This window comes from Helicoverpa zea, chromosome 17 (genome assembly GCF_022581195.2).
Source record: "Helicoverpa zea isolate HzStark_Cry1AcR chromosome 17, ilHelZeax1.1, whole genome shotgun sequence".
NCBI classification, from domain to species: domain Eukaryota; kingdom Metazoa; phylum Arthropoda; class Insecta; order Lepidoptera; family Noctuidae; genus Helicoverpa; species Helicoverpa zea.
This window is the reverse complement of record NC_061468.1, coordinates 2,184,095-2,208,284: the sequence shown is the minus strand read 5'-3', so window position 1 is coordinate 2,208,284 and position 24,190 is coordinate 2,184,095. Positions and strand designations below refer to the sequence as shown.

At 37.2% G+C, this 24,190-nt stretch overlaps 2 protein-coding genes across 5 annotated transcripts; one reads left to right on the top strand and one right to left on the bottom strand.

The window, feature by feature from the left end:
* Nucleotides 1–169: 169 nt before the first annotated feature.
* Nucleotides 170–13,741, top strand: LOC124638068 (threonine--tRNA ligase 1, cytoplasmic). 4 transcript variants are annotated; one of them, XM_047174883.1, is made up of 15 exons: nucleotides 170–277; nucleotides 867–1,114; nucleotides 2,831–2,848; nucleotides 3,526–3,697; nucleotides 4,186–4,263; nucleotides 4,392–4,649; nucleotides 5,123–5,269; nucleotides 5,736–5,845; nucleotides 6,348–6,503; nucleotides 6,948–7,125; nucleotides 7,386–7,508; nucleotides 10,520–10,698; nucleotides 11,161–11,335; nucleotides 11,823–11,937; nucleotides 12,356–13,741. In XM_047174883.1, the coding sequence occupies exons 1-15, from the start codon at nucleotides 227–229 to the stop codon at nucleotides 12,508–12,510; spliced, it is 2,163 nt and encodes a 720-aa protein (XP_047030839.1). In that variant the 5' UTR covers nucleotides 170–226; the 3' UTR covers nucleotides 12,511–13,741. The 4 variants fall into 4 exon arrangements, with proteins under 4 accessions (XP_047030839.1, XP_047030840.1, XP_047030837.1 ...); XM_047174884.1 differs by having other exon boundaries at nucleotides 200–328; XM_047174881.1 differs by having other exon boundaries at nucleotides 266–404.
* LOC124638069 (glutamate receptor 1-like) lies at nucleotides 13,596–23,918 on the bottom strand. The gene is made up of 12 exons (XM_047174885.1): nucleotides 23,762–23,918; nucleotides 23,520–23,665; nucleotides 23,041–23,200; nucleotides 22,097–22,289; nucleotides 21,481–21,650; nucleotides 19,777–20,006; nucleotides 19,444–19,540; nucleotides 19,077–19,255; nucleotides 16,454–16,558; nucleotides 16,023–16,189; nucleotides 14,181–14,378; nucleotides 13,596–13,918 (listed from the first exon to the last, which is right to left on the bottom strand). Exons 1-12 carry the CDS (start codon nucleotides 23,916–23,918, stop codon nucleotides 13,861–13,863), a joined length of 1,860 nt encoding a protein of 619 aa, XP_047030841.1. The 3' UTR covers nucleotides 13,596–13,860.
* Nucleotides 23,919–24,190: the final 272 nt, after the last annotated feature.

Genomic DNA, 24,190 nt, shown 5'->3' with positions numbered 1-24,190 from the left:
ACTTTGAGCAAGATTTTTGAAAACATTTGAATTCTTTTGAAAAGCTTCTAGTCATTATTAATGAAGTTGTACTTTATTGTACAAAATAAACGAAAAGTGAACATGAACTTTTCAAAACTATTTAAAACTTACAATATTGCGTAGAACAGAGCGCATAACAAATATTTCACGCTTTTGCAGCTGACAACATTAGTCCGGCTGTCAAATTCGAAAGACACGTTCCGCAATGGGTGACACTGCTGCTGAAGATATCCAAAAACTAAACATTGACTCAAAGGCAGGGTTTTAAACATTATATTTAGTTTGAGAAAGTATATTTGTGCGTTATGTAAGTCATGATAAAGTTTATTGGCATCCGTGGAGGCTGTGTGGTCCGCTGCAAGGACTACGCATATGCCACATGGGTCTGTAGGACTTTCATCAGCATTACTAGCTGGAATGATATCATGCGGTTTCCTTTGCCTATATTTCCTTATTCTATATCGTAGTCTTTGATTTTTGTGGCATTTTTGCTGTGATAGTTCCAAATTCAAGTTGCCGATTGCAATTATGTTTTTGTGAAGAAAATCCTTGTGTTCGTGCTGCAAAAGTATTCAATAGGTTATTTAAATGTATTCTAAGTCGATTGCTTCGTAGACAACTGTGTAATCAAAAAGATTTCACGTAATTGCCAAAGTCAATATTGATTTAGGTGTCCTTTTAATACTCAAAACTAATTATTGCCTAATATTTTAAAGTTCTACTGACAGTAGCATAAGCAAAGTATTTTTTCTCAGTGAAAAAGTTAATGACTCATCAAAATAGGCAAACTTTGTACAAAAGGCAATAAGGAGGCTGATAATTCAATAAAACCTATTTCTCAACAGTCAAAGGCTAAAGCCATGAAGGAAAAGAAGAAGAAAACGGAAGAAGGTTCCGGAGGGGTCGCTGAGCTGAACCCTTGGCCGGAATACATTCAGAAACGTATTACCTTGTGGGACAAGTTTAAAGCTCAGTATGATGAGCAGCTGGCTAGCAAGCCTGATATGAGCATAGTAGTGACCTTGCCTGATGGGAAGACTGTTGAAGCTAAAGCCTGGAAAACTAGCCCTTATGATGTTGCTAAAGGAATTAGGTGAGTTAATTTTTATTATTAACAGTATTTGCTGTTCTCACTGGTTGCACTAACACCCAGAGACAAATACTTCCCACACGTGAATAATAAGTAGCTTCTCTTGATATTTGGGCTATCTAACAAAGAATCTCTGAAGAATCTGGAAGATTTTTTCATGTTGCTCAAGTAGTGATTGAGATAAGCTAATTCAAGCAATAAACTAATAAACTCTTCAGTTTAATATCAATAATTTCAATCGACTATCTCAAAATGTTCTCAGATTTTTGGAAAAAAAAAATAGTTTTGTAATACTGATAAACTGGGTCATTTTGCTATGGATTTTCATATCCACACACTCAAATAATGTTATGCACTCCATAGTACTGTGATAAACTTTATCAATAAACGGACAATAGATAGTAAAACAAATCAAATAATGAAAGAGATTATCAAAGTATACATTGTAATAGATTTATTTATAAAGTCTAATTCATACAAGTACATTGTGATCTGTCACTTGTCTATAAATGTTTATTTTATCACTTTCTGAGGGAACTACTTCCCGCACCTCACAAATTGTCTATACTAATATTATAAAGAGGAAAACTTTGTTTGTTTGGTTGTAATGGATAAACTGAAAAACTACTGGACCAATTTTAAATATTCTTTCACCATTAGAAAGCCATATTATCTGCAAGTAATATAGGCTATATTTTATCCCGGTGCGGACAGTAGCAATATTTCCAGTAGTCTACATGTGAAGAAGGAACAAACCTACACACAAAAACTTGCTTTTATAATATTTGTGTGATGATTCAAACATCTTATGATAAGCTACAAAGCAATGAGTCATTTCCTTGATGCAATTTCCTTCAACTATTATGTTAGCATTGCATTAATAATGATATATGATAATATTTGACTGCCTCGTTGGTCTAGTTGTCGCAAGTGTGGCTGCTGAGCACGAGGTCTCGGGTTCGATTCCCGAGTCGGGCCGAAATCGCTTTGTGGGTTTTAGAAGACTTTCACAAAGCAGCCCGAAGCCTGGAAGTTGGTGATTGATTCACCCGTGCATCGGAGAGCACGTAAATGTCGGTCCTGCGCCTGATCTCTTTCCGGTCGTGTCGGATTCCCGTCCCATCGGGCTATGAGAGTGAAGGAATAGGGAGTGCACCTGTGTCTGCGCAAATGCTTGTGCACTATAATATGTCCTGCGCAGTTGGCTAATCTCCTTACATGAGAACAGCCGCCGTAGCCGATAATCGGCTAGGAGGACATCATATGATAATATGTATTGATCAAAATGTGACAAAGTAGATTTTCATGTATAAATGATAATTTTGATTGAAAGGTTAATAATATGATGGCAGCATAATCTTATCTATGTACAAATAAATAATATAGCATTACTATGGCACTCAAAAAAACTTATGGTAGCTATATTAGATCTTTTTTCTAAATGAACAACATTTATATTGCAACACTTTGCATATTTCTTATAGGATTAAGTTCATTAATTTTATATTGCAGACATAATTAATGATTTTGTTCAATTATTGGAATAATGAAGATAGATCTACTTGTAAATTTTTGTTGTGCTGTACAACTGTTTATATCTTGAATTAAGATTATTGATTAATCAGTTCCACCAATTAAAGATTTTTAATCTAGCTATAACAGCTAATTATTACTAGAACATGTATATAATAATAAATTACTTATTTACCTGCACACAAGCGAGTGGTGGAGTGAATAGTAAGTACTTTACATAAGGGTGGACTGTTATGATGGCTTTCACTGGTAAATGTCTAAACTAGCATGGTTACCATCCATATATTTGGTTTGATATTCGAGTAACATGTTCACACAATATTTGCTCAGCTTCCTGTCATATAATTTTTCTTATTTATTGTTAATAATGAGATTATTACTATATAAGAGTATGTACTAAATAGGCATGCTTGATACCAATATATACAATTGCTGTGTGCAGCATGCTGATATATGGAAATAATATCTATGCTTTACTGTCATTGGTGTCTATTAAAAACAGGATGTCCTTAATTTTACTATAATCTGATTCACAAATTCTAGCATGTGTAACTTGTGACATATGAACTATGATAAATATAAAAATGTTGTTTTTCTATTACTTCCTTATGAATTAGAATATGAAATATTCATAAGCTTAATCATACTATCAGTGCCGAGAATAGATTTTGTGCCTTCTTCATTTATTTACCTGCTTTTTGAAACATATACTGACAAAAACATTCAAATTCAGGTTTCTTATGTTATATAATACCATTATAACATGTCTTTTACTAAACTGTCAGTCACAGACTAACAAAACACTCCCAGTAAAGCCAATCCAACCAGTTCCACCCTGTTTCTCCACCTCCGGCCCTCATGATGACTGTCCTCCCTCACAGCCAGGGTCTGGCAGACTCCACCATCATCGCTCGGGTGAACAATGAGCTTTGGGACCTGGACCGGCCGTTGGAGAGTGACTGCAAGCTGGAACTGCTGCGTTGGGATAATACAGATGCTCAGGCTGTGTTCTGGCACTCTTCTGCTCATATGCTGGGAGAAGCTATGGAGAGGGTAACTACATATTTCAATACTTTATTTTGTCAAGGTATGGCCATCTTGGAGAGTTACTCTTTTCACCTGGATAAAAATAGCATATAAGTAACTCCCTAGATCTAGGGATAAACAGTCTCTGCATTTAATTTCATCTCATTTGGGCTGCTTTTACCTTGTTTAGAATTCCTATAGTATTGTAGATGCCTTCACGTATAGCATAACTGCACAGTATGTGCGTCAGAATGCATGTCTCGTGTTCGTGTCGGATTCGAGCACGCGTCATGAAGCGAAGTTAATTGAACAACCATCCGCTGCAGTTATTATCTTAGCCACATCTTATACGCTCTTATTATAACGGGAATTGGTTTTCTCATTTTATACATGCTACAGGATTTAGCAGGAATATGTTTACAATTAAAGATTGATTGATTGAATGAAGTAATATATTTTTTAATAGGTAAATAAATCAGTGATTCTGAAGACTAAGGCAATATTTCTTTCTACAGGTTTACGGAGGCTGCCTCTGCTACGGACCTCCTATTGATGAAGGCTTCTATTACGACATGTATTATCCAGAAAAAGGGGTAAGGACATACATACAAACATTCTAAACATAAAGACAACACAGTCATATCAGTAGGTACAAAAATAAAAGAACAAAAAATAAATAAAACATAGAAGAAAAATCTAATCAAAAATGACTTTTTCACAGATCTCATCAACCGATTTCCACGTTCTAGAAGGCCTCGTAAAGAAAATAGCAAAAGAAAAGCAGCCTTTTGAACGTCTAGAGTTGACTAAACAACAGTTACTGGAAATGTTTGATTACAACCCTTTCAAAGTGCGCATTTTGAACGAGAAAGTTAACACCCCTACTACTACGGTGTATAGATGTGGGCCCCTCATTGATTTGTGTAGGGGGCCCCATGTCAGGCATACGGGGAAGGTTAAGGCCTTGAAAGTTACTAAGGTATGTTCGATTTTAGTTTGGTATAATATTTCCTTGTTGTGTTTCCTTGTGTGTAGGAAATTGAGCACTGTAGGTAGTTTAAGCCATTGGTTTGCCATACCTATTTTAAGACTAAAAATATTTTTTGCATGGAAAACCCACACAAATTAGATACTGCCTAGAATAGAACCTGACTTGATTTCGTTTGGATGTAATACATTTTAGCATAGTTAAAATATAGTTTTTCATCATAAATTCCTGGACCTAATAATAAAATATACAGTTTGCGGCGTGTAAACGGTTTTTTTTTTTAAGTTAGCTATTTGACTCTGCTCATTTGTTTGTACAGATCTTGTTGAGAAGTTTTGCTTATCCTAAGGTAGATACTATAGTAGGATTTCATAAGTTAAAACACACTAGAGAGTAGGTATGCGTGAGGTTTGAAGTGTTGTAAGTATAGAGCAATTTTTCAAAAAATATGATTTTATCTCTAGAACTCGGCAACGTACTGGGAAGGTAAAGCCGACGCGGAAAGCTTACAGCGTATCTACGGCGTCTCCTTCCCTGAGCCCAAACAGCTGAAGGAATGGGAGCATATACAGGAGGAAGCCGCCAAGAGGGACCATCGCAAGATCGGCAGGGTGAGTTGTTATTTGCAGGAATTACAGTAAATATTCTGGCTTGAATTTTGAAAATAAAAGTATTTGTCAAATACTAAGTTAGCCCATGAATGTGTTTGAATTAAAGATACTGTATAATTTTTTTTGCAAAATATTTCATAAAATACAATATGTAAATACGTATCTTGTTATTGTATTTTAAGTTATTTTTATCCATAACCTTTCAAACCAAACTGTAAAAACACATACTTGCCTTATGTAGAGGTTAACCAATTACTGATAAATAAAAAAGTCTTCGAGCTATAGAGTAACTTTCACCTTATTACATTCCATATTTCTGAAGAGTAAGTTCTATTTGCTGCAACAATAAGTTTTGATTACCTGCAATCAATCATAAACAACACCAACCAACTCCACATTAGAGAAACTCAATTTGAATCTTAAAACAGGGCATAATAAAGTCTAATATTAACTACATGTGGTTTAGGAACAAGAGCTGTTCTTCTTCCACGAGCTGTCCCCCGGGTCGTGCTTCTTCCAGCCGCGCGGAGCACACATATACAATACTCTCGTTAACTTCATTAGAGAGCAGTACAGGTAAGTCTAATTATAATTTTATGTTCTTTATATATGTTGGTACTAGATGATCCTCACAGAACCACTCGCGTCCTGAAGGAATTACTTCGCGCACCTGGTTAAAAATCGCCTATATCCTTTCTTTATCTCTAGTATGATGATACTGTTCCCCAGTTTCCTGATTTTGGCTAGAAAAGTAACAATTTGTTTTACTTATGGATGATAGTTTTGACAAACTTGATAGTAAAAACTCTGTTGTAGTTGCTCATTATTGGAACCAGCTATTGTGTATCACTTCCGCTAAAACTCAAGAACTGAATTAAACTTGCCCTGTATGTATCAGCTGTCCATATTATGCAGTCTTTAAAAGGTAGAATCAACATCATCATCTCAGCCATAGGACGTCCACTGCTGAACATGGGCCTCCCCCTTAGATCTCCACAGATACCTGTTAAAAGGTAGAATAAGTAATCAATTTTCCAATACAGAGTTTCTTCAACTTTAACTTTTGAATATATTCCAGAATCCGCGGCTTCCAAGAGGTGGTAACGCCGAACATGTACAACTCGAAGCTGTGGCAGACGTCAGGCCACTGGGCGCACTACGCCGAGAACATGTTCTCCTTCGACGTCGAGAAGGAGACCTTCGCGCTCAAGCCCATGAACTGTCCCGGACATTGGTGAGCTACGTAGCTTTGTAGTTAAAATACGTTTTAACTTTGGGCCCTTGGACCTTGCCAATAAAAAGGTTTTCAAAAGTACGATGTCGAAGGTAAAATTGGGTCCCCGTAAAATATCACACGGGTGCCCGGGTGTCTCTTAGGGATCTGTACTTGGGCACCGGGATACCAAGGTCCTTCCAAGAGGCAGTAACACCAAAGTTGCTCTTGCTTATGAGCTCGAGTGGCCGCAGTGTGTGCGACGCGAGTGCGCTGGCGTTTAACCCTCTTAAGTCAAGTGAGCTACAACGTGCGGCGGGGATAGCGGGCGCAAGGGTAAATCTCGCTTGCACTGTTCACTCGCCCAAAGATCATGAACGCCCAAGTATTTCCCTTCATTCCAATGTTTCCCTCATTTTTGTTATGTGCACATTATAAAGACTTATTCTGGTTTTCCTCTTTCAGCTTACTATTCGACAACCGCACCCGGTCCTGGCGCGAGCTGCCACTCCGGCTGGCAGACTTCGGCGTCCTGCACCGCAACGAGCTGAGCGGCGCCCTGACCGGCCTCACGCGAGTGCGGCGCTTCCAGCAGGACGACGCGCATATATTCTGTACGCCGCAACATATCGAGCAGGAGATGGTATGTTGTTGTGACTGCATTACCCTGCCCTTATCTACCTAGGCTTTTCGGAACTATGTTGGGTTCGGCTTCAAGTCTCACCGGATGTAGCTGGGTTCCTCAACCCAGTTACCGGACAACCCAAAAAAATTGATTGTCAGACTGTCTGGTTTCTGAGTACCCATAATGACTGCCACACTGTTCAAATGACGACAATACATTAGTAGCAATTAAATATTGTTTATATTTATTTATGAACAAGACTAAACCTTATTCCACAGATTGCGTGCCTAGAGTTCCTCGATCATGTGTACACAACCTTCGGCTTCACTTTCCAACTGAAGCTGTCCACGAGGCCTGAGAAGTACCTGGGAGACCTCGCTACGTGGGACCAGGCTGAAAAGGTATGCATATTTAGCACTTTTTGCCTAATATATTGTATTGAAAAACAAACTGAAGAGAACTTTCACTAAGCCTTTAAAAAATAGAAGGATAGACAATCATTGCTAAAATAGGCGCTTAAAAGGAGATTGGGCAAGAATGTATGAAGTTTGGTCCAAATGTCCACCACGAACGAGACCTATATAATTAAATAGTCCGCTTAATTTAGAGTAACTTTTACTAAGAAAGTAAAAAAAAGAAAGCCAAAAAAAAGTTATAGCCAAAAATATATTCTTAATTTTCGGTAGTTTTTAACCGACTTCCCAAAAAGGAGGAGGTTCTCAATTCGGCCGGTATGTTTTTTTTTTTCTATGTATGTACATCGATTACTCCGAGGTTTATAGACCGATTTACGTGATTCTTTTTTTGTTCGACGCGGAATAGCTGCCAGTTGGTCCCATAGTCATCAGGTCAGGATCTGATGATGGAAACCCTGAGTAATCGAGGGCAACTTTCGAAAGTTGTAAGCATACATAGGGTTCAACCTTCATCATCATCCTAGCGTTGTCCCGGTTGCCCTTCCGGGCCCGGGGTCCGCTTTCCTGCTTCTTCTCCTCCACTTCGCTCGGTCTTCGGCATCCCTGGTGGTTAGTCCATTGGCACGCATGTCATCCCTTACAACGTCAAGCCAGCATTTCCTGGGTCTACCCAGTCTGCCCCGGCCGGGCGGAGGCGCCATGGCTAGACATTTGTTCCCCACGTAAGTGGCCGGTTTCCGTAAAACGTGTCCGTACCAGCGTAAGCGACACTCTTGCAGTTTGTCTGCAATGTCACGGACATGAAGGCTGCCGCGGATGCGCGAGTTCCTAACGCGGTCTTTCCGCGTAACTCCACACATCCAGCGCAGCATTTTCATCTCCGTGACCCGCAGCTCCTGCTTGTGCCGCTCAAGCACAGCTTCAACCTTAACACTCATATGTATGCCTGATAGCACTATTCAACAGTGAAGGTTTGGAGCTGACCTGATGATGGAGACCAGAGAAGGTCGAGGGAGCTCGATAACTCAAAATGAAAACTACCTCGTGTTTGGGCTTATATTCTTCGTATCAATGAGAACTTTCCAGTTATGTGGATAGTGACCTATTCGTTTCACTGAAAAACTCAAAATAAAAAACTTTTACAAAAAAATATAACCGACTTCCCAAAACACTAAAAAGCAAAAAAAAAATTTGAGGTGCATCGGCCTAGAAGTCGGCGGCAAAATTAATTGTGGGACATCCATTAGACACCGACTTCTAGGCCGATGCACCTCAAATTTTTTTTTTGCTTTTTAGTGTTTTGGGAAGTCGGTTATATTTTTTTGTATGTTATCATTATGATTTTTTATTTTATTCCACTTCCATTTCCGCACTTTATCTTAAACTAAGAAGAGTAAGACACATTTGCATATAAACAGCCCATATTTTTTTGCCAGATGGATGTACGAATCACTAACCAATAGGCATGATGACAGTAATCAAAAATCATTAAAATAATATATTTATTAAATTAAACTTGAAGCTTGGAATATAAAACGCGCATTGTTTTCTTTATTAATAATGTGATTAATATGTATTTTTATAAAATAAAATTACGAAATAAGGCAATCCGCCATGATATCTTGAACACCAATCAGAGCTCGTGACGTCATCTCTCAAAACAACTCGCGCGAATGTAACATTTCGTTATTGTGAACTTCCACTGCGATCTTTGTTTTTAATTAATTAATTGTTTATAACACGAGTTATGGAGCCCGGATTTATCAAGGCAAACAGCGCTAATTTGCCTAGAATTGATATCATAATGCTGGGAAAGTTTGTGGCATCAAATAAAGATTTTTGTTCAGCTGAATTCAGAAATGTTAAAACTTCTATGTTTTTTAATTAAACTAGTATACTTATATACTAGTTTAATTAAAAAACAATGAGAGATGAAACCTAACCTCGAAATAGTTATTTACATTATAAACTATGCTAGAATCTAGAGAACTATGTAATAACTTACATCAAAGTGATCTTCACAAAAATAAAGTTGTAGGTACCCTGGGCAATATTGCTTTTGAATCTCGCCTTGCAAGTTTAAGCCACTTGTTTCGTATTTTTTTATTGTGAGGAACGTACACAAATAACTTATCAGGAGTTGTTTTGGATGTGTTCTTACACTGGGGGACCCCACAACACCTATGCCCTTTCGAATTCATATTTAATAACACAAAAAACTTAATTATTGCACGAGCGTTGTTTACTTGCGTCTTGTAATTTCAGTCGTGACGTCACAAGTGACGACATGACACTGACAAGCGTTTTCGCGCCGGATTCAAAGTGGACAGAGAAAAATGCAATTATTTGATAAAAAAACTTCGCATTTTCTTAAAATTAATAATTTTTCATATAAAATAGACGTATACCTACATCATACAAAGGAATTTAAAAATTTGTCATCATGCCTATTGAGGCATCAGAAGTGCTTGAATATACTCAGCGGTTCCTGGATCTCAGAAAGTTCGATGTAGCTGGTGGTGTCTTCTCTCTAATAATGAACAATTCTATTTTGTCAGAAGTTACAGAAAGTACAAAAATCGAACATCACGAAAAGTAATTGAAAAAATCTATAAAATGTTTTATTTGATTTTGCTATAACTTTTTTCTGGCATTATATATTTTTTTACTTTCATAACAAAAAATGTTCTATATTTAACGGGCTATCTAGCCATATAGGTCTCGTTCGTGGTGGACATTTGGACCGGAATCGCCCATTGTCCTTTATAGCATAGCTGTTAGGGAAAATGAAATTATGTACCACTGCTTTTTTTGCATTTGTGTGACAAAATTATTCTAGTTTTATTCATCCCATGGTATGTTTTTACAATCAAACTTTGTTAAGCTTAAATTACTAATTGTAGTTTAAACAGGTTTGCCCATATTTTTAAAATTTAAATAGCTTTACATACTGCGAAATTCTGAGGAAAAATTTTAAATCGTTGTTTATTTTACAGGCTCTAGCAGACTCACTGAACAAATTCGGTCGACCCTGGCAATTGAACCCGGGCGACGGTGCCTTCTACGGTCCAAAGATAGACATCACCATACAGGACGCCTTGAGACGATCACATCAGTGTGCAACCATACAGTTAGACTTCCAACTGCCGGAGAGATTCAATCTTACTTATGTTAGGTAATTATATACCTAGTATATTAATAACTATTGGTAAATTTCAATAAGCAATCTAAAAAGGTAGAATTTTGACATGGAGTTTATGTCACATTCCTAAATAAGCAAATCTCCTGACACATAGCTTCTACAGTATATTGACATCGGCTTCAAACTACCGGATATAGCTGACTACTAGAGTTTTACATAATGACTGCCTTAAATGTTTACTTATGACATGCACCAATCAAGTCTCTACAAAAGATATACAAAAGAGCCCCTTAAGTTAATTCTAGTTTTCAGTATTTCTTATCTGTTTTTTCAGTATTTCTTATCTGAATTGTCTACATTATATACTGTTCTGTGTAAATGACATAACTGGTGAGAGACAAATAGACAGCGAAATCCTAGCATAATCAACCTGTTTTATCCTTTGGGAACCCTAAAAACACGATAATTTTACCTTCATTTCTATCTAATTTCCAGTGAAAGTGGCGACAAGAAGCGTCCGGTAATCATTCACCGAGCTATCCTAGGCTCAGTGGAGCGTATGATCGCTATACTGAGCGAGTCGTACGCGGGCAAGTGGCCCTTCTGGCTCAGTCCCCGGCAAGTGTGTGTCGTGCCTGTCGGACCTTCGTTCGATGACTATGCTGTGCATGTGAGTATCAATGGGACTTTTTTGTTGGAATAAATAAAAGCCTAGCTAGAAAGTATGTCTGTGTGGGATAACTGGAAAGACTAAAAAAGTGTTGTTGATGAAGGAAATTTATTTATAGTTGAGGATAAAAATGAGTAAAAATGTATTCAAAGTAGGCTGAAATGAGTAGGTACTTTTCGAAGGACAATTTTACAAAAGAGAGTTCCAAATAATGTCTGGTCATCACTTATGTATTTTACCACTTCCTATGTATTTTTGATCAGAACATTTACTAAAATAAATATTATATTGTTTTAAGTATTTTGCTTCTTTATTCGTGTGAGTTTACGCTTGTGCGATAGCAAATGATTTTACTTTCTTTTCACTTGCTTATGTAGAAATACACTAAAACTCTTCTATATTTAACCAAAATCAGTTCAACCGATTTACCTACTTTCGACTCGACTTTATATTATTACATTTACTTACTGTTCACAATATCTTGCAGGTGAACCAGCAGCTGTTCGCAGCAGGCTTCATGTCGGAGGTGGACACGGACGCGGGCGACACGCTCAACAAGAAAGTCAGGAATGCACAGCTCGCGCAGTTCAACTATATCTTAGGTAAGGCCAAGTCGAATTGATTACTCTTTTTCACTGCAAATTATATTGGACAGTTCCGAAAACGCCTACTTTTTCACCCTTTCCTAGCTAGTTTGACACATTTATTATAAAGTTTATAAAAGAGATTGATGAAAGTATGTAAAATCGATTGAGTTTCGCTACCATACATAAGTTTTATATACCGGCTTTTGGCTTCAAGGGTTTAGCTTTACTCATGAAACTGCCTTAAAAAAATTATGGTGCCTTCCAAAACAGGGTAGACTTCGTTATGACAAGACGGTCACCCCGACCGCGCCAGTCGTAGCTTTGCCTTATATGTATAATATAATAGTTCGATCCCCTCTGCTTTGATTTGACTTTGCCACGAGTTCTTCAAAAACCTTATCTTTTAAAACTAAAACGAATACCCTTTTTACAGTTGTCGGCGACCGCGAGAAGACTTCAGGCACGGTTAACGTTCGTACCCGCGACAACAAAGTGCACGGCGAGATGTCCATACAGGGACTCATAGACCATCTCAACTCGCTCGTCAAAAACAAGACCTTGGCCGAAGACAGTGAACTGATGAAGTAGAGGAAAAATTAGTTTTTGAATCGTTCGTGAAAGTGGGGTATTTTGAAGGAAAATTATTGGTGAAAGTTCTGTATTGATTGAAGAAATGAAAATAGGTAATTGTTGGTTTAAATAAGGGTAAAACATTTTTATGAATTTTTTTGTATTTCGTATTTTTTTGTGTGTCGAGAAGATTAGACTAGCAGGTAAATTATAAAAATATCGTAAAAATTAATATATAAAAGCATTTATTTATTTATTTAACAATTCTGTTTCTATAAAAGATCTGCTGCTAAAAATTCTAATAAAATACGAAATTCATGTATCAGAGTATGTTTAAATTTCATCACGAACGATTCAAAAACCAACCTTAAGTTTAGAACAAAAAGGGTTAGATTGAAATAAAAGTATTGTTCCAACTTTGTGTAAACTGTCGGAAGTTTTTCAATTATTTATTTAGAACTCTAGATACTTACGGATCTAGTTAAAACTAGTTTAAATAGTATGTAAGTCACCGAATTTCAGTTTTATTGGCATTTGACACCCACTGCTGGGCAAAGAATTCCATGAACCTCGCATTTTATATGAATAGGTTATGTTCGATTTTTTAGTAAAAAAAAATAGTGATGATTTTGTGTTTTTAGCAATAAAATTGATATTAAAATTTTAGCGGTGTTGAGTACTTTACCCAGCGTTGGGCTAGATTAGGTAATGTATGGTTTAATACTGAAGAAGTTAATTTCTAGCTTTCTTAAGCGGTTCAGTACCGATTATGGTAAATTTTGCTGTATTTCCAGTGAGAAGAAAATCTTTACCTTTCCGTCTCTCGTAGTAATTTATTTTGAGTAGTAAACTTAAGCTTGTCAACTTCTAAAGTTTATAATTATGTTAAGGCATGCCGAAACTAGTTACTAAAGTATAGGCACTAAAATGACGTCAACTTTTAACTTATTTGTGCTTTTTGCAAGCTGAAATATTTTCACGAAATTAAGAGCAATGTAATATTGATATTTTACGCTTAATGTTTGAATCCTCTTTGATTAAATTTGAAAAATAAAAGGCCTAAATGTGTATCTAAGACAGGTCAAGGAAAAAATATCAGCAAGTTTTCAAGAATATTTTAATTTTTGTGCATTTTTCAACATTATTACTATTTCGGTGTGCTACTTGCTTTGTGTACGGTTTTGGTTTATGAATGAGCATTTAAAATGTTTTGAACCTAGCTAGTACAATTAAATTAACCTTTAACGGCTGTCTTTGTTTCATTTTACCTTTTCATCCTTATTTGAAATACAAGATACTACAAAATGGGAAAAATTGTTTATGTACCTACTAAACACTACAGTGAATAAAAGAAAAGAAATATAATATTTATGGTGATGGTAGATCATCCGTTGCCTCCACTTTGTACTTTTTTCGATGCTCGCTCCTGTAAAATAAAACTATGTAGTAATTTTGTCGCTAATATTTTTTACTCAGACAAGTCATATAAAGAGACAATACGCATATAATCCAGAAAGGTATTTGATTAAACAACAGTTTTTAAATATTACTTCAAAGTTGAAGTTTCTAATCTACTACACTGCAACTGCAAGTCAAGGTCAAGGAGTAAGTCATTCCAAATTCAACTCAATGTGCACTTGAAGCACTTGTGTGGAGTGGGGTGCACTTGAAGTCGTTTGGACACTCACAGTTTAAACACAAGGATCTCGGCAGCAGCGATGGTGACGGACAGACAGACGCCGTACAGCATGAGTATGAGCACAGGCTTCATGTCCATCAGCCCCACGCTGCTGAACGAGGACATCTTGCTGGTGCAGTGCGGCTTCGGCACTTGGAGACGCTTGGATAGGGCTGACTGGATACCGGACTCGCGGATCTGTTTGAAACTGGGGAAATAGCGGATTTAGTAAATGGATATAAAAGCCAGTCGGCTTAGGACATTCTATAGGGCAGCGGTTCCCGAATTCTTTTGGCTTCGGAACCCTTTTCGTTTCACCATTTTTCGGCGGAACCTTACCTTAAGTAAGAAGTAAACTAAAAACGTAAATACACTTAGGTACGGCTCGTGGTGTGTGGTAGCGCACCAAATGGTTATATGGTTAGAGACATATTCATTATACTCAGGCGTAGCATAGCTACCTATCTGCCACAAGGGCCAGAAAACAATTTAGCCGCCCTTGACTTTGTGTATTATGTGAATAGTTTTCAGTTTGAAGACTGACAAAGTAAACGCAAAAAGAAATAGATTGGGTTTGTACAGGTGCGAGGCAAGCGAGCGCGATTTTTTTTAACTAAAAGAAGAAGTTCCAAGCACCCGCTAGCATTGAAAGACATTCAGTGGTAGCCGGTATCGCGAGCGAAGCGAGCGCGAATTTTTTTTAGTTTAAGTACCTACACAAAATAAACAAAACCACTGTAAATTAATAAGGTCTCAAAAAGTACAATCCACAAAAAAAGCAAATGCAAATGAATAAGCAGCTAGCGAAGAAAGCGCTATTGCTTTTTCTGAACCAGAGGAATAATAAATAAACATCAAAGGAAAACTCGACGCAAGAGCGCGAAATTTTTTCGGTGTTGGATACTTGAGCAATGAAACGAACCTAAAAGCATCACACGTAACATGGAGTCGCGAGCGAAGCGAGCGCGAAATTTTCGGATTCGCGAAGGTGCAAAAATTGGAAATAATGTCACACTTTGATTCATGGTAAAAATAGCCACTGGAAATACTCGTATGCCGTTTCATTTCACGTCCTGTCAAATGTATGAAAACGTATAATCCTGGCGATGAAATAAGCATCGCTACCTACTTTTGCCGATTGCCGAAGACCTGGAGGTATTAAGTTAATCTACAATTTGTTAAAAAACGGAATTTAATTATCTGCTGCCGTGGCCTTCCCCCGCCACTTGTCGCGAAAGTACGAGACTTACACTCCCGAGTGGTACCCACCTACATGGTGCCAAAATGGAATTTTGGAATGCAATATTTAAAACAATTTAATTGAAAATGAATAATAATATAATATTGTCAAAAGTGAAACGATTTACCATATGGAAATCATGAATTTTCCACGGAACCCCTGAGGGCCTGTCACGGAACCTCAGGGTTCCGCGGAACCCCATTTGGGAACGGCTGCTATAGGGCACAACTATGTGCTAATATGGGCATGGATGTCCTCTTTCTTACCAAATTCATACCTGCATGCAAAACAACAGACAATTAGGTTAGTAAAATCCTCAGTTTTTCGTGCTAATCAATCGATTCGCATGATTGTAAATTATATACAGAAAAACTAAAGAAATAAAGTCATTTGTGTAAGTAGTTATCTATTTAATTTTAAATTTGCTCATGGCAAAAAGGCAGCTTCAAGAAACATCGAGATAAGTTATTGCTGGGAACACCTAGTTACTGCAGCACTCTGCAAATATTTACCGAATCACAATTACAGGTAAATATTTCACCATTAGGAGGCTTGATCCTTAGCTATGAGAAGAAACCAGCTAGGAAAAAAAAAACAAGAATATCCACTCACACGACCCTCAAAAGCTCTAAATAAGGCGACTCCTTCCTCACGGGCACAAAGCTATCGTAGCTGTTGAGGAAGTCCACCTCCATGAGATCACACTTCTCCGTCTCCAGGAACGTCTGCTCGATCCTCATGTATACCGGCTCCACTATCGAGTGGAAAGCGAACAGACCCTGGTGTGATGAGAGGAGATTAGGCATGGTGTTAGAACACAACTTTTTAGAAAATAATATACGTATAGGTAAACGACAAGGTAAGCATAATGTAAAGTTTCTTTTGGATACCCAGTAACATGTTTTTTTTTTTTTTTTTTTTTTCTTCTAGTTTTAGATATCCAGTAATTTAAAAAGTTTTTTTATGTACCTTGTAACACCTATGTATCACTCATGATCGTAATAAATATTTGAATGAAGTTTGAAGAATTGCATGAACTTTACCTGTCTAATTCTCTCGACTCCTTCATTGAGATCGTAGAAATGTTTCTTTCCTTTCTCTGGGTCTATTCTCTTGTAAACGATTTCACGCACCGGGTCTTTGTGGAGCTGAAATATTCATAAAGGACATTGTTCCGGCTCCATACATGTTCTGCCTAAGAACCGTTCGAATGGAAAGTGACTTCTATAAACTCTTAAAATTATATGGAATCCTATGAAATAAGTTTTCACGAACGGACACTTCAGGAAACTAAAATAATTACGAAAAAAGTTAATATTTTGAGGTTATAAATAAAAAATAACCAAGCTTGCGTGAAATATCAGAGTAGTATTATCAAACTACACTATACAAAAAATCAACAATACTATGTACAGCTCTATATGTTCTCTTCTAGATCTAGGAAAAGACTACTCTACTAGATACTAGGAAAAGAGATAGTAAATAGTCAAGTTTAAGATAATTCTTTGACAATGATCATTTTATAAAGTTGCATTTTCTGTCTGTCCCTTTGAATGCTTTAGATCTTTAAAACTACGCAATGGATTTGGGTGCGATTTTTTTTAATAGATAGAGTAGGTCAAGAGGAAGGTTTACACCAAGGTTTTACATTGCCACCGTGCGAAGACGGGGCGTGTGACTAGTTTTCATAAATGCTTAGAATTTTTATGAAAAACAACTACCTAAACGCTTTTGCTTTCAACGTTACGTTTCTTAATATATAGTGAATCCACTTTGGATTTGTGATAAAACGCATAAGTTTCCAAAATGGAAGAGTTCCATTCACCACAATTCATAAAATATCGATATTATTACGATGGAGAATTATTTATTTAAATGATTGTTACTACTTTTATATTAGACAGTTACCTAGCTATCTACATGCCATAAGGCGGGAATCGAACCCGCGGTCTATTACCAAGAAGGCACAGACCATACTAAAAATGTCATTACCACACAAAATAACAGTTAAAGTAAGGTTTACCAATAACAATGAAAGAGGTTTTCGAGGATGTGCAATAAAAACAATATTTATATTCAATTAAAGGTTTTTAATCATCAATATTTCTCAATAATATATCTAAGAACTGAGCTTTGGTATCTCGCCCAGCTTAAATACCAGATAATAGTCATTATGTGGGCACAACAGCCCACTGTTCTACGCCCAACGATACAATTGCAACAGTATGCCTGATGGTAGGAGCTTCTTACAAAGTACACAATTGCGTCCAACAGTGCATTGCTTCTTATTATGCTCGACTGCTTCAGACCAACACGTCGTACATATAAGGTCATGAGCTTCAACCTGTAATAATAAATACAAAAAATCATTAGTAAATATCAAGTAACTTGCAATTGTGGCAATTGATTTGAAAACCGAGAAATTGTGTGCTTATGAAAACATAAGTAGGTAGTAACATTCTTATCAAAATTAGAAAAACACTTTCGTAGACCACTTACCATACGGGGAACAGTCCATTGTTGTATGCAACGAAGTAGGTATATCTTCGTTTTCTAATACCAAAGAACCTCCAGCAGATCCACAATTTATACAATATACTATATTCTGCATCCATTGTTGTAATTATAATATAACTAAATTCGATCACAGACAGAGCAATATCCGAAAATGCTAGTAAAATCCAGTTCTTTACACAAAGCCGAGACTACCAAGTACGCAATCTAATCGGAGTCCGTAATCAAGCCAAAGTTGTTAGAATAAAACCATGAAACGCATAGAAAATCACAAAAGAAACGATAGTCGCAAAGCAATCAAACCAATCAAACTGACTTCTAGCAAACTGACTGAAGTACACCAGTGTTGCCAATTACGAAAACTATAATCCTACTCGAATGCCAAGCTAGAAATTCGCGATTCGCTCAAAACCATCTTAAAACATTATACAGAATACTAGCTTTTTTCTAGCTAGTCAGTTTAGGTATTTAAATGAATAAAGTGTTACCAACTAATTTTAATAACCGACTTTGGAAAGTAGGTTCTCAATTCGATCCGTATTTACCGAAATCCCGAAAACTTCCGAAACTGGCAGCACTGGCTGACGGAAACATTTTATAAGGCATCAATAATTGTGACCCTACTTTTTATTTGGAATTTATTTATTTGAAGTGTCCGTGGAATACTAAAATATGTTTCAAACAATATAAAAATAAATAAAAATTATAGTATAATTTATATTCACATCGGTTCTTAGGCCAAAATTGAACAATGTCCTTTCACAAAATCTTAAAATCAATTATATTTACAAAGAATAGGTATTTGTGTACACATTCGCCATTGGTGTGCACTGTTTGACGTTGTGTGTTTGGTAAAATTATTTCTTGGATAACATAGGTACAGCTTGGCAAAAAAGAGTCTGACGCGGTGACAGTTGGAACTAAAAATCAAAATCAAATAAAAATTGTTAACATCGTTAATACTGGACATTGAAGTGTCCAAGGGACATCGCCTACTTAGGATTGAATATCTTCAAAAATAACAAATATCAAAATCTGTGAGTCGTAGTACTCCGGGTTGCCACAGGTGCGATAGTGCTGACCTCATTTATTCCACACTCTTTTTTGCCAAGCTGTACCGACCTATCCAAATTCCATAGAGAGATTGCTTACTTTGAACACAAAATGATTGTAATCCACATCGTTGGCGGCGAGGGTGATCTTAGCGTTGGCGAGCTGCGGCAGGCTGCGGATGGAGTCGGAGGGCGCCTGTAGCAGCACCACGATGTTGGCGGAGTACGCCGCGTACAGCGCCATTAGCGCCGTGAACAGCACAAACACCATCATACGACCTACGACGTACATAAACACATACTTCACAGAAATACACCTAGGTAGTACCAATTTATCACAATCATCAACTTCTTTAGAGAAATTGCCATATCTTTTGTAGGTGGGTATTTATAGATATTTCAAGATAACAAAAGCTTTAATATAACATTACCTTCTACCACTTAAAATTTGACACCGAAGAACTGACCTGATAGTCTTCTGGGCTCCATGACACAACCTTGCTGGCCTATTGCGCTAAACGTTAACAGCATCGCATCACCAATGCTGTCCAATTGTGTCGGACCCTGGAAAAAAACAATATTTGCTCTGCCTGTTATTTATTTTATTTATTGCAGTGACTAGGTCTATCATCAGTGCCGGATTAACCATATTACCTACAGCAAGAGTAGTAAATGCCCAGCAGGAGCGCCCCTGCGAAACCGAACTGACACTGTCTCCTGGCACTGTGAGCGACCTTTTAAATTTTGTAGTAGGTAGCTGAAAATGTCACAACTTCATATACTTAATCAAAATCTCTTACCTTGCCTTCCTTAGCTTCCCATTTAGCCGCTAAATACACAGTCACCGTACTCAACACAGCGCACACAGACATGGCGATCCAGACGTTCTTAGAGAAAGGCATGGAGAATATATTCGCGACATACGGCAGAGGCGGCTGTCGGAATACGAAGCGAACTCTGAAGGGAGCTAGACGGTCAGTGTAGGCAACCACGTCTAAACGCTCTATGTCTGATACTACGCAGTTTGTACCTAAAAGTGGAAATGGTTGGGTTACTCTTTAGTGGAAGCTGAACAGTGGCGGATTTACAAATTTGCCGCTAGTAGGCCATTCAATTTTTGCCGCCCCTAATGATTGTGAACTTAATGATGACATTTCTGTCAGTTACTAGATTATTTTTGCAACCCGCTATGTAACGAAGAGTTTAATGTTGACCTAACAAGTTTATCTGGCAGCGACTTTAAAGCGTAAAACCTCTGTAACTTTTAAACGGCTCAATTGATTTTCAGGAAACATGTCTAAGAACACTCGCCCGTAAAACACCTGTAATACCAAAAAAAAAACTAAATTGAAATCGGTTCATTCGTTCGGATACTATGATCAGTGGCGTACGCCGCATCGGGTGGCACCCGGGGCGGACTACCTATTGAGCACACCCCCCAAAAAAAACGACACAATATAATCACGGACTAAAATTGTAATTGAAGTACTTAAAAACCGTGTAGAAATCATTCATGGTGCTTTTTGCTAGGTTTAACATAAAGAAACCGGAGTCATACCACTGCAAAGTTATAAACCAGTGTCAAGTAAAAAAGCCGTGAGCGTAGCGAGCGCGAAATTTGTGATTTTTGGGACGCAATGATATCTAAACATTTTTGAGTCTTGGAACACAAAAATACTCAAACAAGTTTGAAAAAAACCAATGTAAAGTGAAAAAGTTGCGAGCGCAGCGAGCGCGAAATTTTTTGAGTTTTGGGACACAAAAGCGAAATTATTTGGGACACAAAAGTCCTCCACCTCCTGAACAGCTTAGAAATCGTCAGCGTAGAGCGTCAGTTGTTTTTGCTACTTCGGTGCTTTAACTTTTTGTTAGATTGGACTCAAAGAGCGCAGAATAAACCAGAAATGATGAAGGAACCGCGAGCGAAGCGAGCGGATCTTTCAATTTATTTTTATTGAAACGCTATTGGAATATTTTAAAATTCATGATCACATAAACCTAAGCATATATTACAGTGCATTTATTAATCGTTTATTTATATATGGATTGTGTACTCGTATAATTCTAAAAAAAAAACTGAAAAAAAATTAGCAAAATTTGCCGCCCCTCTAAATCTGCCGCCCTAGGCACTGGCCTACTTGGCCTATTGGTAAATCCGCCACTGAAGCTGAAGCTTCTAAAAATGCGTAGGGTCTACACAAGTTTAGTTAAAAAACTGGTGAATTTAGACGTTTTGCAAAATAAAAAAATCATGATTTCGTGCGAAAACGTTCAGATCGTCCGGGCGTTACACAACTAAGTACCTTCCAGTACAAAAGACGCCGCCTGAAACCGAGATTTTTTGACCGCTAAATGTAATACACGTTTAGCAACGCACGACATACTCCGCTGGTGTTAAAGCAGTAATTACCAAAGCAGCTCTATTTTAAGAAGTTGACAGACTTCTATGGTACCTATATAATACCTTAGCAGGTAGGTCCGCTAAGCTCTAAGAAATGGCTTACCCAACTCAGCTCTCCCAGAATGGATATCATCTATCATGCCAGACCACTTGCCGTTGACCTTGTATCCCCATCGGTAGCTAAACACGTACCCTGGAGTAGCGTTTAACATTTGGAATGCTAGCTTCACGTTCATCCAGCAGATCTTTGATATCGAGTCGTATTGAGGCTCCCTGGTGGAGATTACCATTTAATGATCTAGGACTTATTGCCAAAATCTTATCATGACACATTTTTTTAGAAGAAAAAAATATGCGATGTAGGTGCCTACTCAAATACATTACTATTTTTGGTTCTTCTTTAGAGAGAGTAGACTTAAAGAGATTATAGAAAGCAAGAATGTACACAAGTGAATATAAGAGGATGTACATTAAAGATAGTGTATAAGAATAGTACATAAGGAAGCTCATAAGGGAGCTTATAACAGGAACGAAAGAGACTATATATCGGGACTAATTAAAGTAGAAATCTAAAAAGAATAAATAAGTATAACGTCACAAGTACATCAGGGTTGTCGGCATGCCAACAGTGTAGCGACTGCGATAAATCCGCCACTGATCGACGGAAACATTTAGCTAGAAGAACTTCATCAAATCCAAATTAAAAATCTTGAACTCACATCCCATCCTCTCTCGGCAGATGATAAACCGTGGTATTACTATCTTGAATAACGTTAGACATGGTGATGGTATGGCCCATGACGTCACGGCGTCTTCGGAACAGCTCCCGGTGAGGCCTCACGTCGTATAGACTGCCGTTGTAGAAGCCGCGTAGTGTTGAGATCATGGTGCCGTTAGGAGACGGTTTGTGGACTTCGAAAGATTGGTTCAAAAGTAAATATAATATTCGAAGTAGAATAGTAAGTTTGTATATAAATGAATACGTAATAATAAAATAAAACATCTGCAATAAAAAAAAAAGTTCAAAAGGTTGAAGTTAATGAAATCCCACCCAAAACAAAAATGTGAAAGGCTGCCAAGTTCGATAATATGGGAATGCTTCGCCTATAAAAGAAGTGAGATCTGAATAAGTACCAAGTTCCATAAACATACCTCAGTTAAAAATAGTTACTTTTTAATGATGTTACTTGGCAAGCTTTCACACACCTTGTTATAAACCTACTAAACGCAATGAATCAAGTATATCATTTTCTATTAAAATTTGCCAAGTAACATCATTAAAAAGTAACTATTTTTCGTTCGTGTAATATAACCCACGGCCGGTGTGTCGCTTTTTTTTGCTCGAACTTGGCGGACACACTGCCGTGTGTCTAGATGAAGGTTAATCACTATAGTGAACTAGAGGAGGTAACTATCCCAGAACTTGATCTGGACGATAATTATTTTATCTCTTTTTTGCGTGAATTACGTGAAGATCTATCATAACTAAATGATGACTAAATTATTCAAATTAACCTTAATGAATGCCAAGGATCACAACCACGAAAGGAAATTATACAGCGGATTCACGACCTTGAATTATCAAGAAATAGCCGCGAGGATGATTAACATTAGCAGGTTTTATTAGATAGATAAAACATCTATTCACTTATTATGTACTTACGTTCAACCAGTTTCAGAACACCACCACTCCCCGCAGCCAGTACCAAGTCACTGTCTGCTAGCACGGGACTGTTCCATAAAGCGGCAATGTTAGCGTTCTTAGACCAGGCGGTGATCACCAGCCAGCGGTATGGCGAACGAAAAAGGTTTCTTGCTGTTGCCTTTAAAATAAGAACTATTGAATTATCAGCCTATTATCTACATTATATTAACATACATCTACATATAAAATATGTTTGGTTTCCTTTACAATGTTTTAGCGTAGGTTAACGAGTACTATTATAAGTTAAAGAAGTGTTCCAAATGAGTCCGCTTCTAACGTTAAAATGATGGGATTCCATCAATACTTTTGTAGCTCTCAGGCAGACAAGAATGAGCCACTTTAGGGTTTACAAACTAAAACTGTAGGTTTATATTGGAAAGAAAAATTTTAAATAACAAAACAAACAACTAAAAAGGCAAAGTAAGGATATGATTTACCAATGCAATAATATCTTCAGCTCCTGGACAATCCAGATCAAGCAGGTATAGAAAATCATGGTAATAGTATCTTGAATCTACGCCCATTGATGTGGACGACCTGCTTCCGATTTTAGACATTTCATTTGCTAATCTTACCATTACCTCTGAGAAAAAGGACAATCATAATATAGTTCTCTATAGAAAAAAAAACAAAAAAATGAAAGTATACAAATCAAAATGAAAGTTAAAATTCTACTCACTTTTCTCCCAACAAAGATTATTCATAATCAAAATAGTAGGTTTCTCTTCATTTTGAACGTAACTTTTTATGAAATGGACCAAAGTATGGTCCCTGGCGAACGCCTGTCTTTCAAACAGTATTAAAACTAAAACAAATGCCTGCATTATTATTCTCATGCTGAGCATCGTCCACTTATGTCAATTTTCAGCCAAATAATGAGACTAGACTGCCGTGAAATATGTCATATCAGTTTTGTGGATAAATTAATGATGTCAACACTGTCAAAGGCTTTCCTAAGGTCCGTGCATACTTAGCATTAATTTTAAATGAGCTTTTAATGGAAACCTTGCTTGGTTTTGGTTGAAAATCGTTCATAATAATCATAATTGCTAGTTGTGTGACATAATTATATTTTGTGAAGTCACCGAGCTTTGTGTGTCTGTAATTA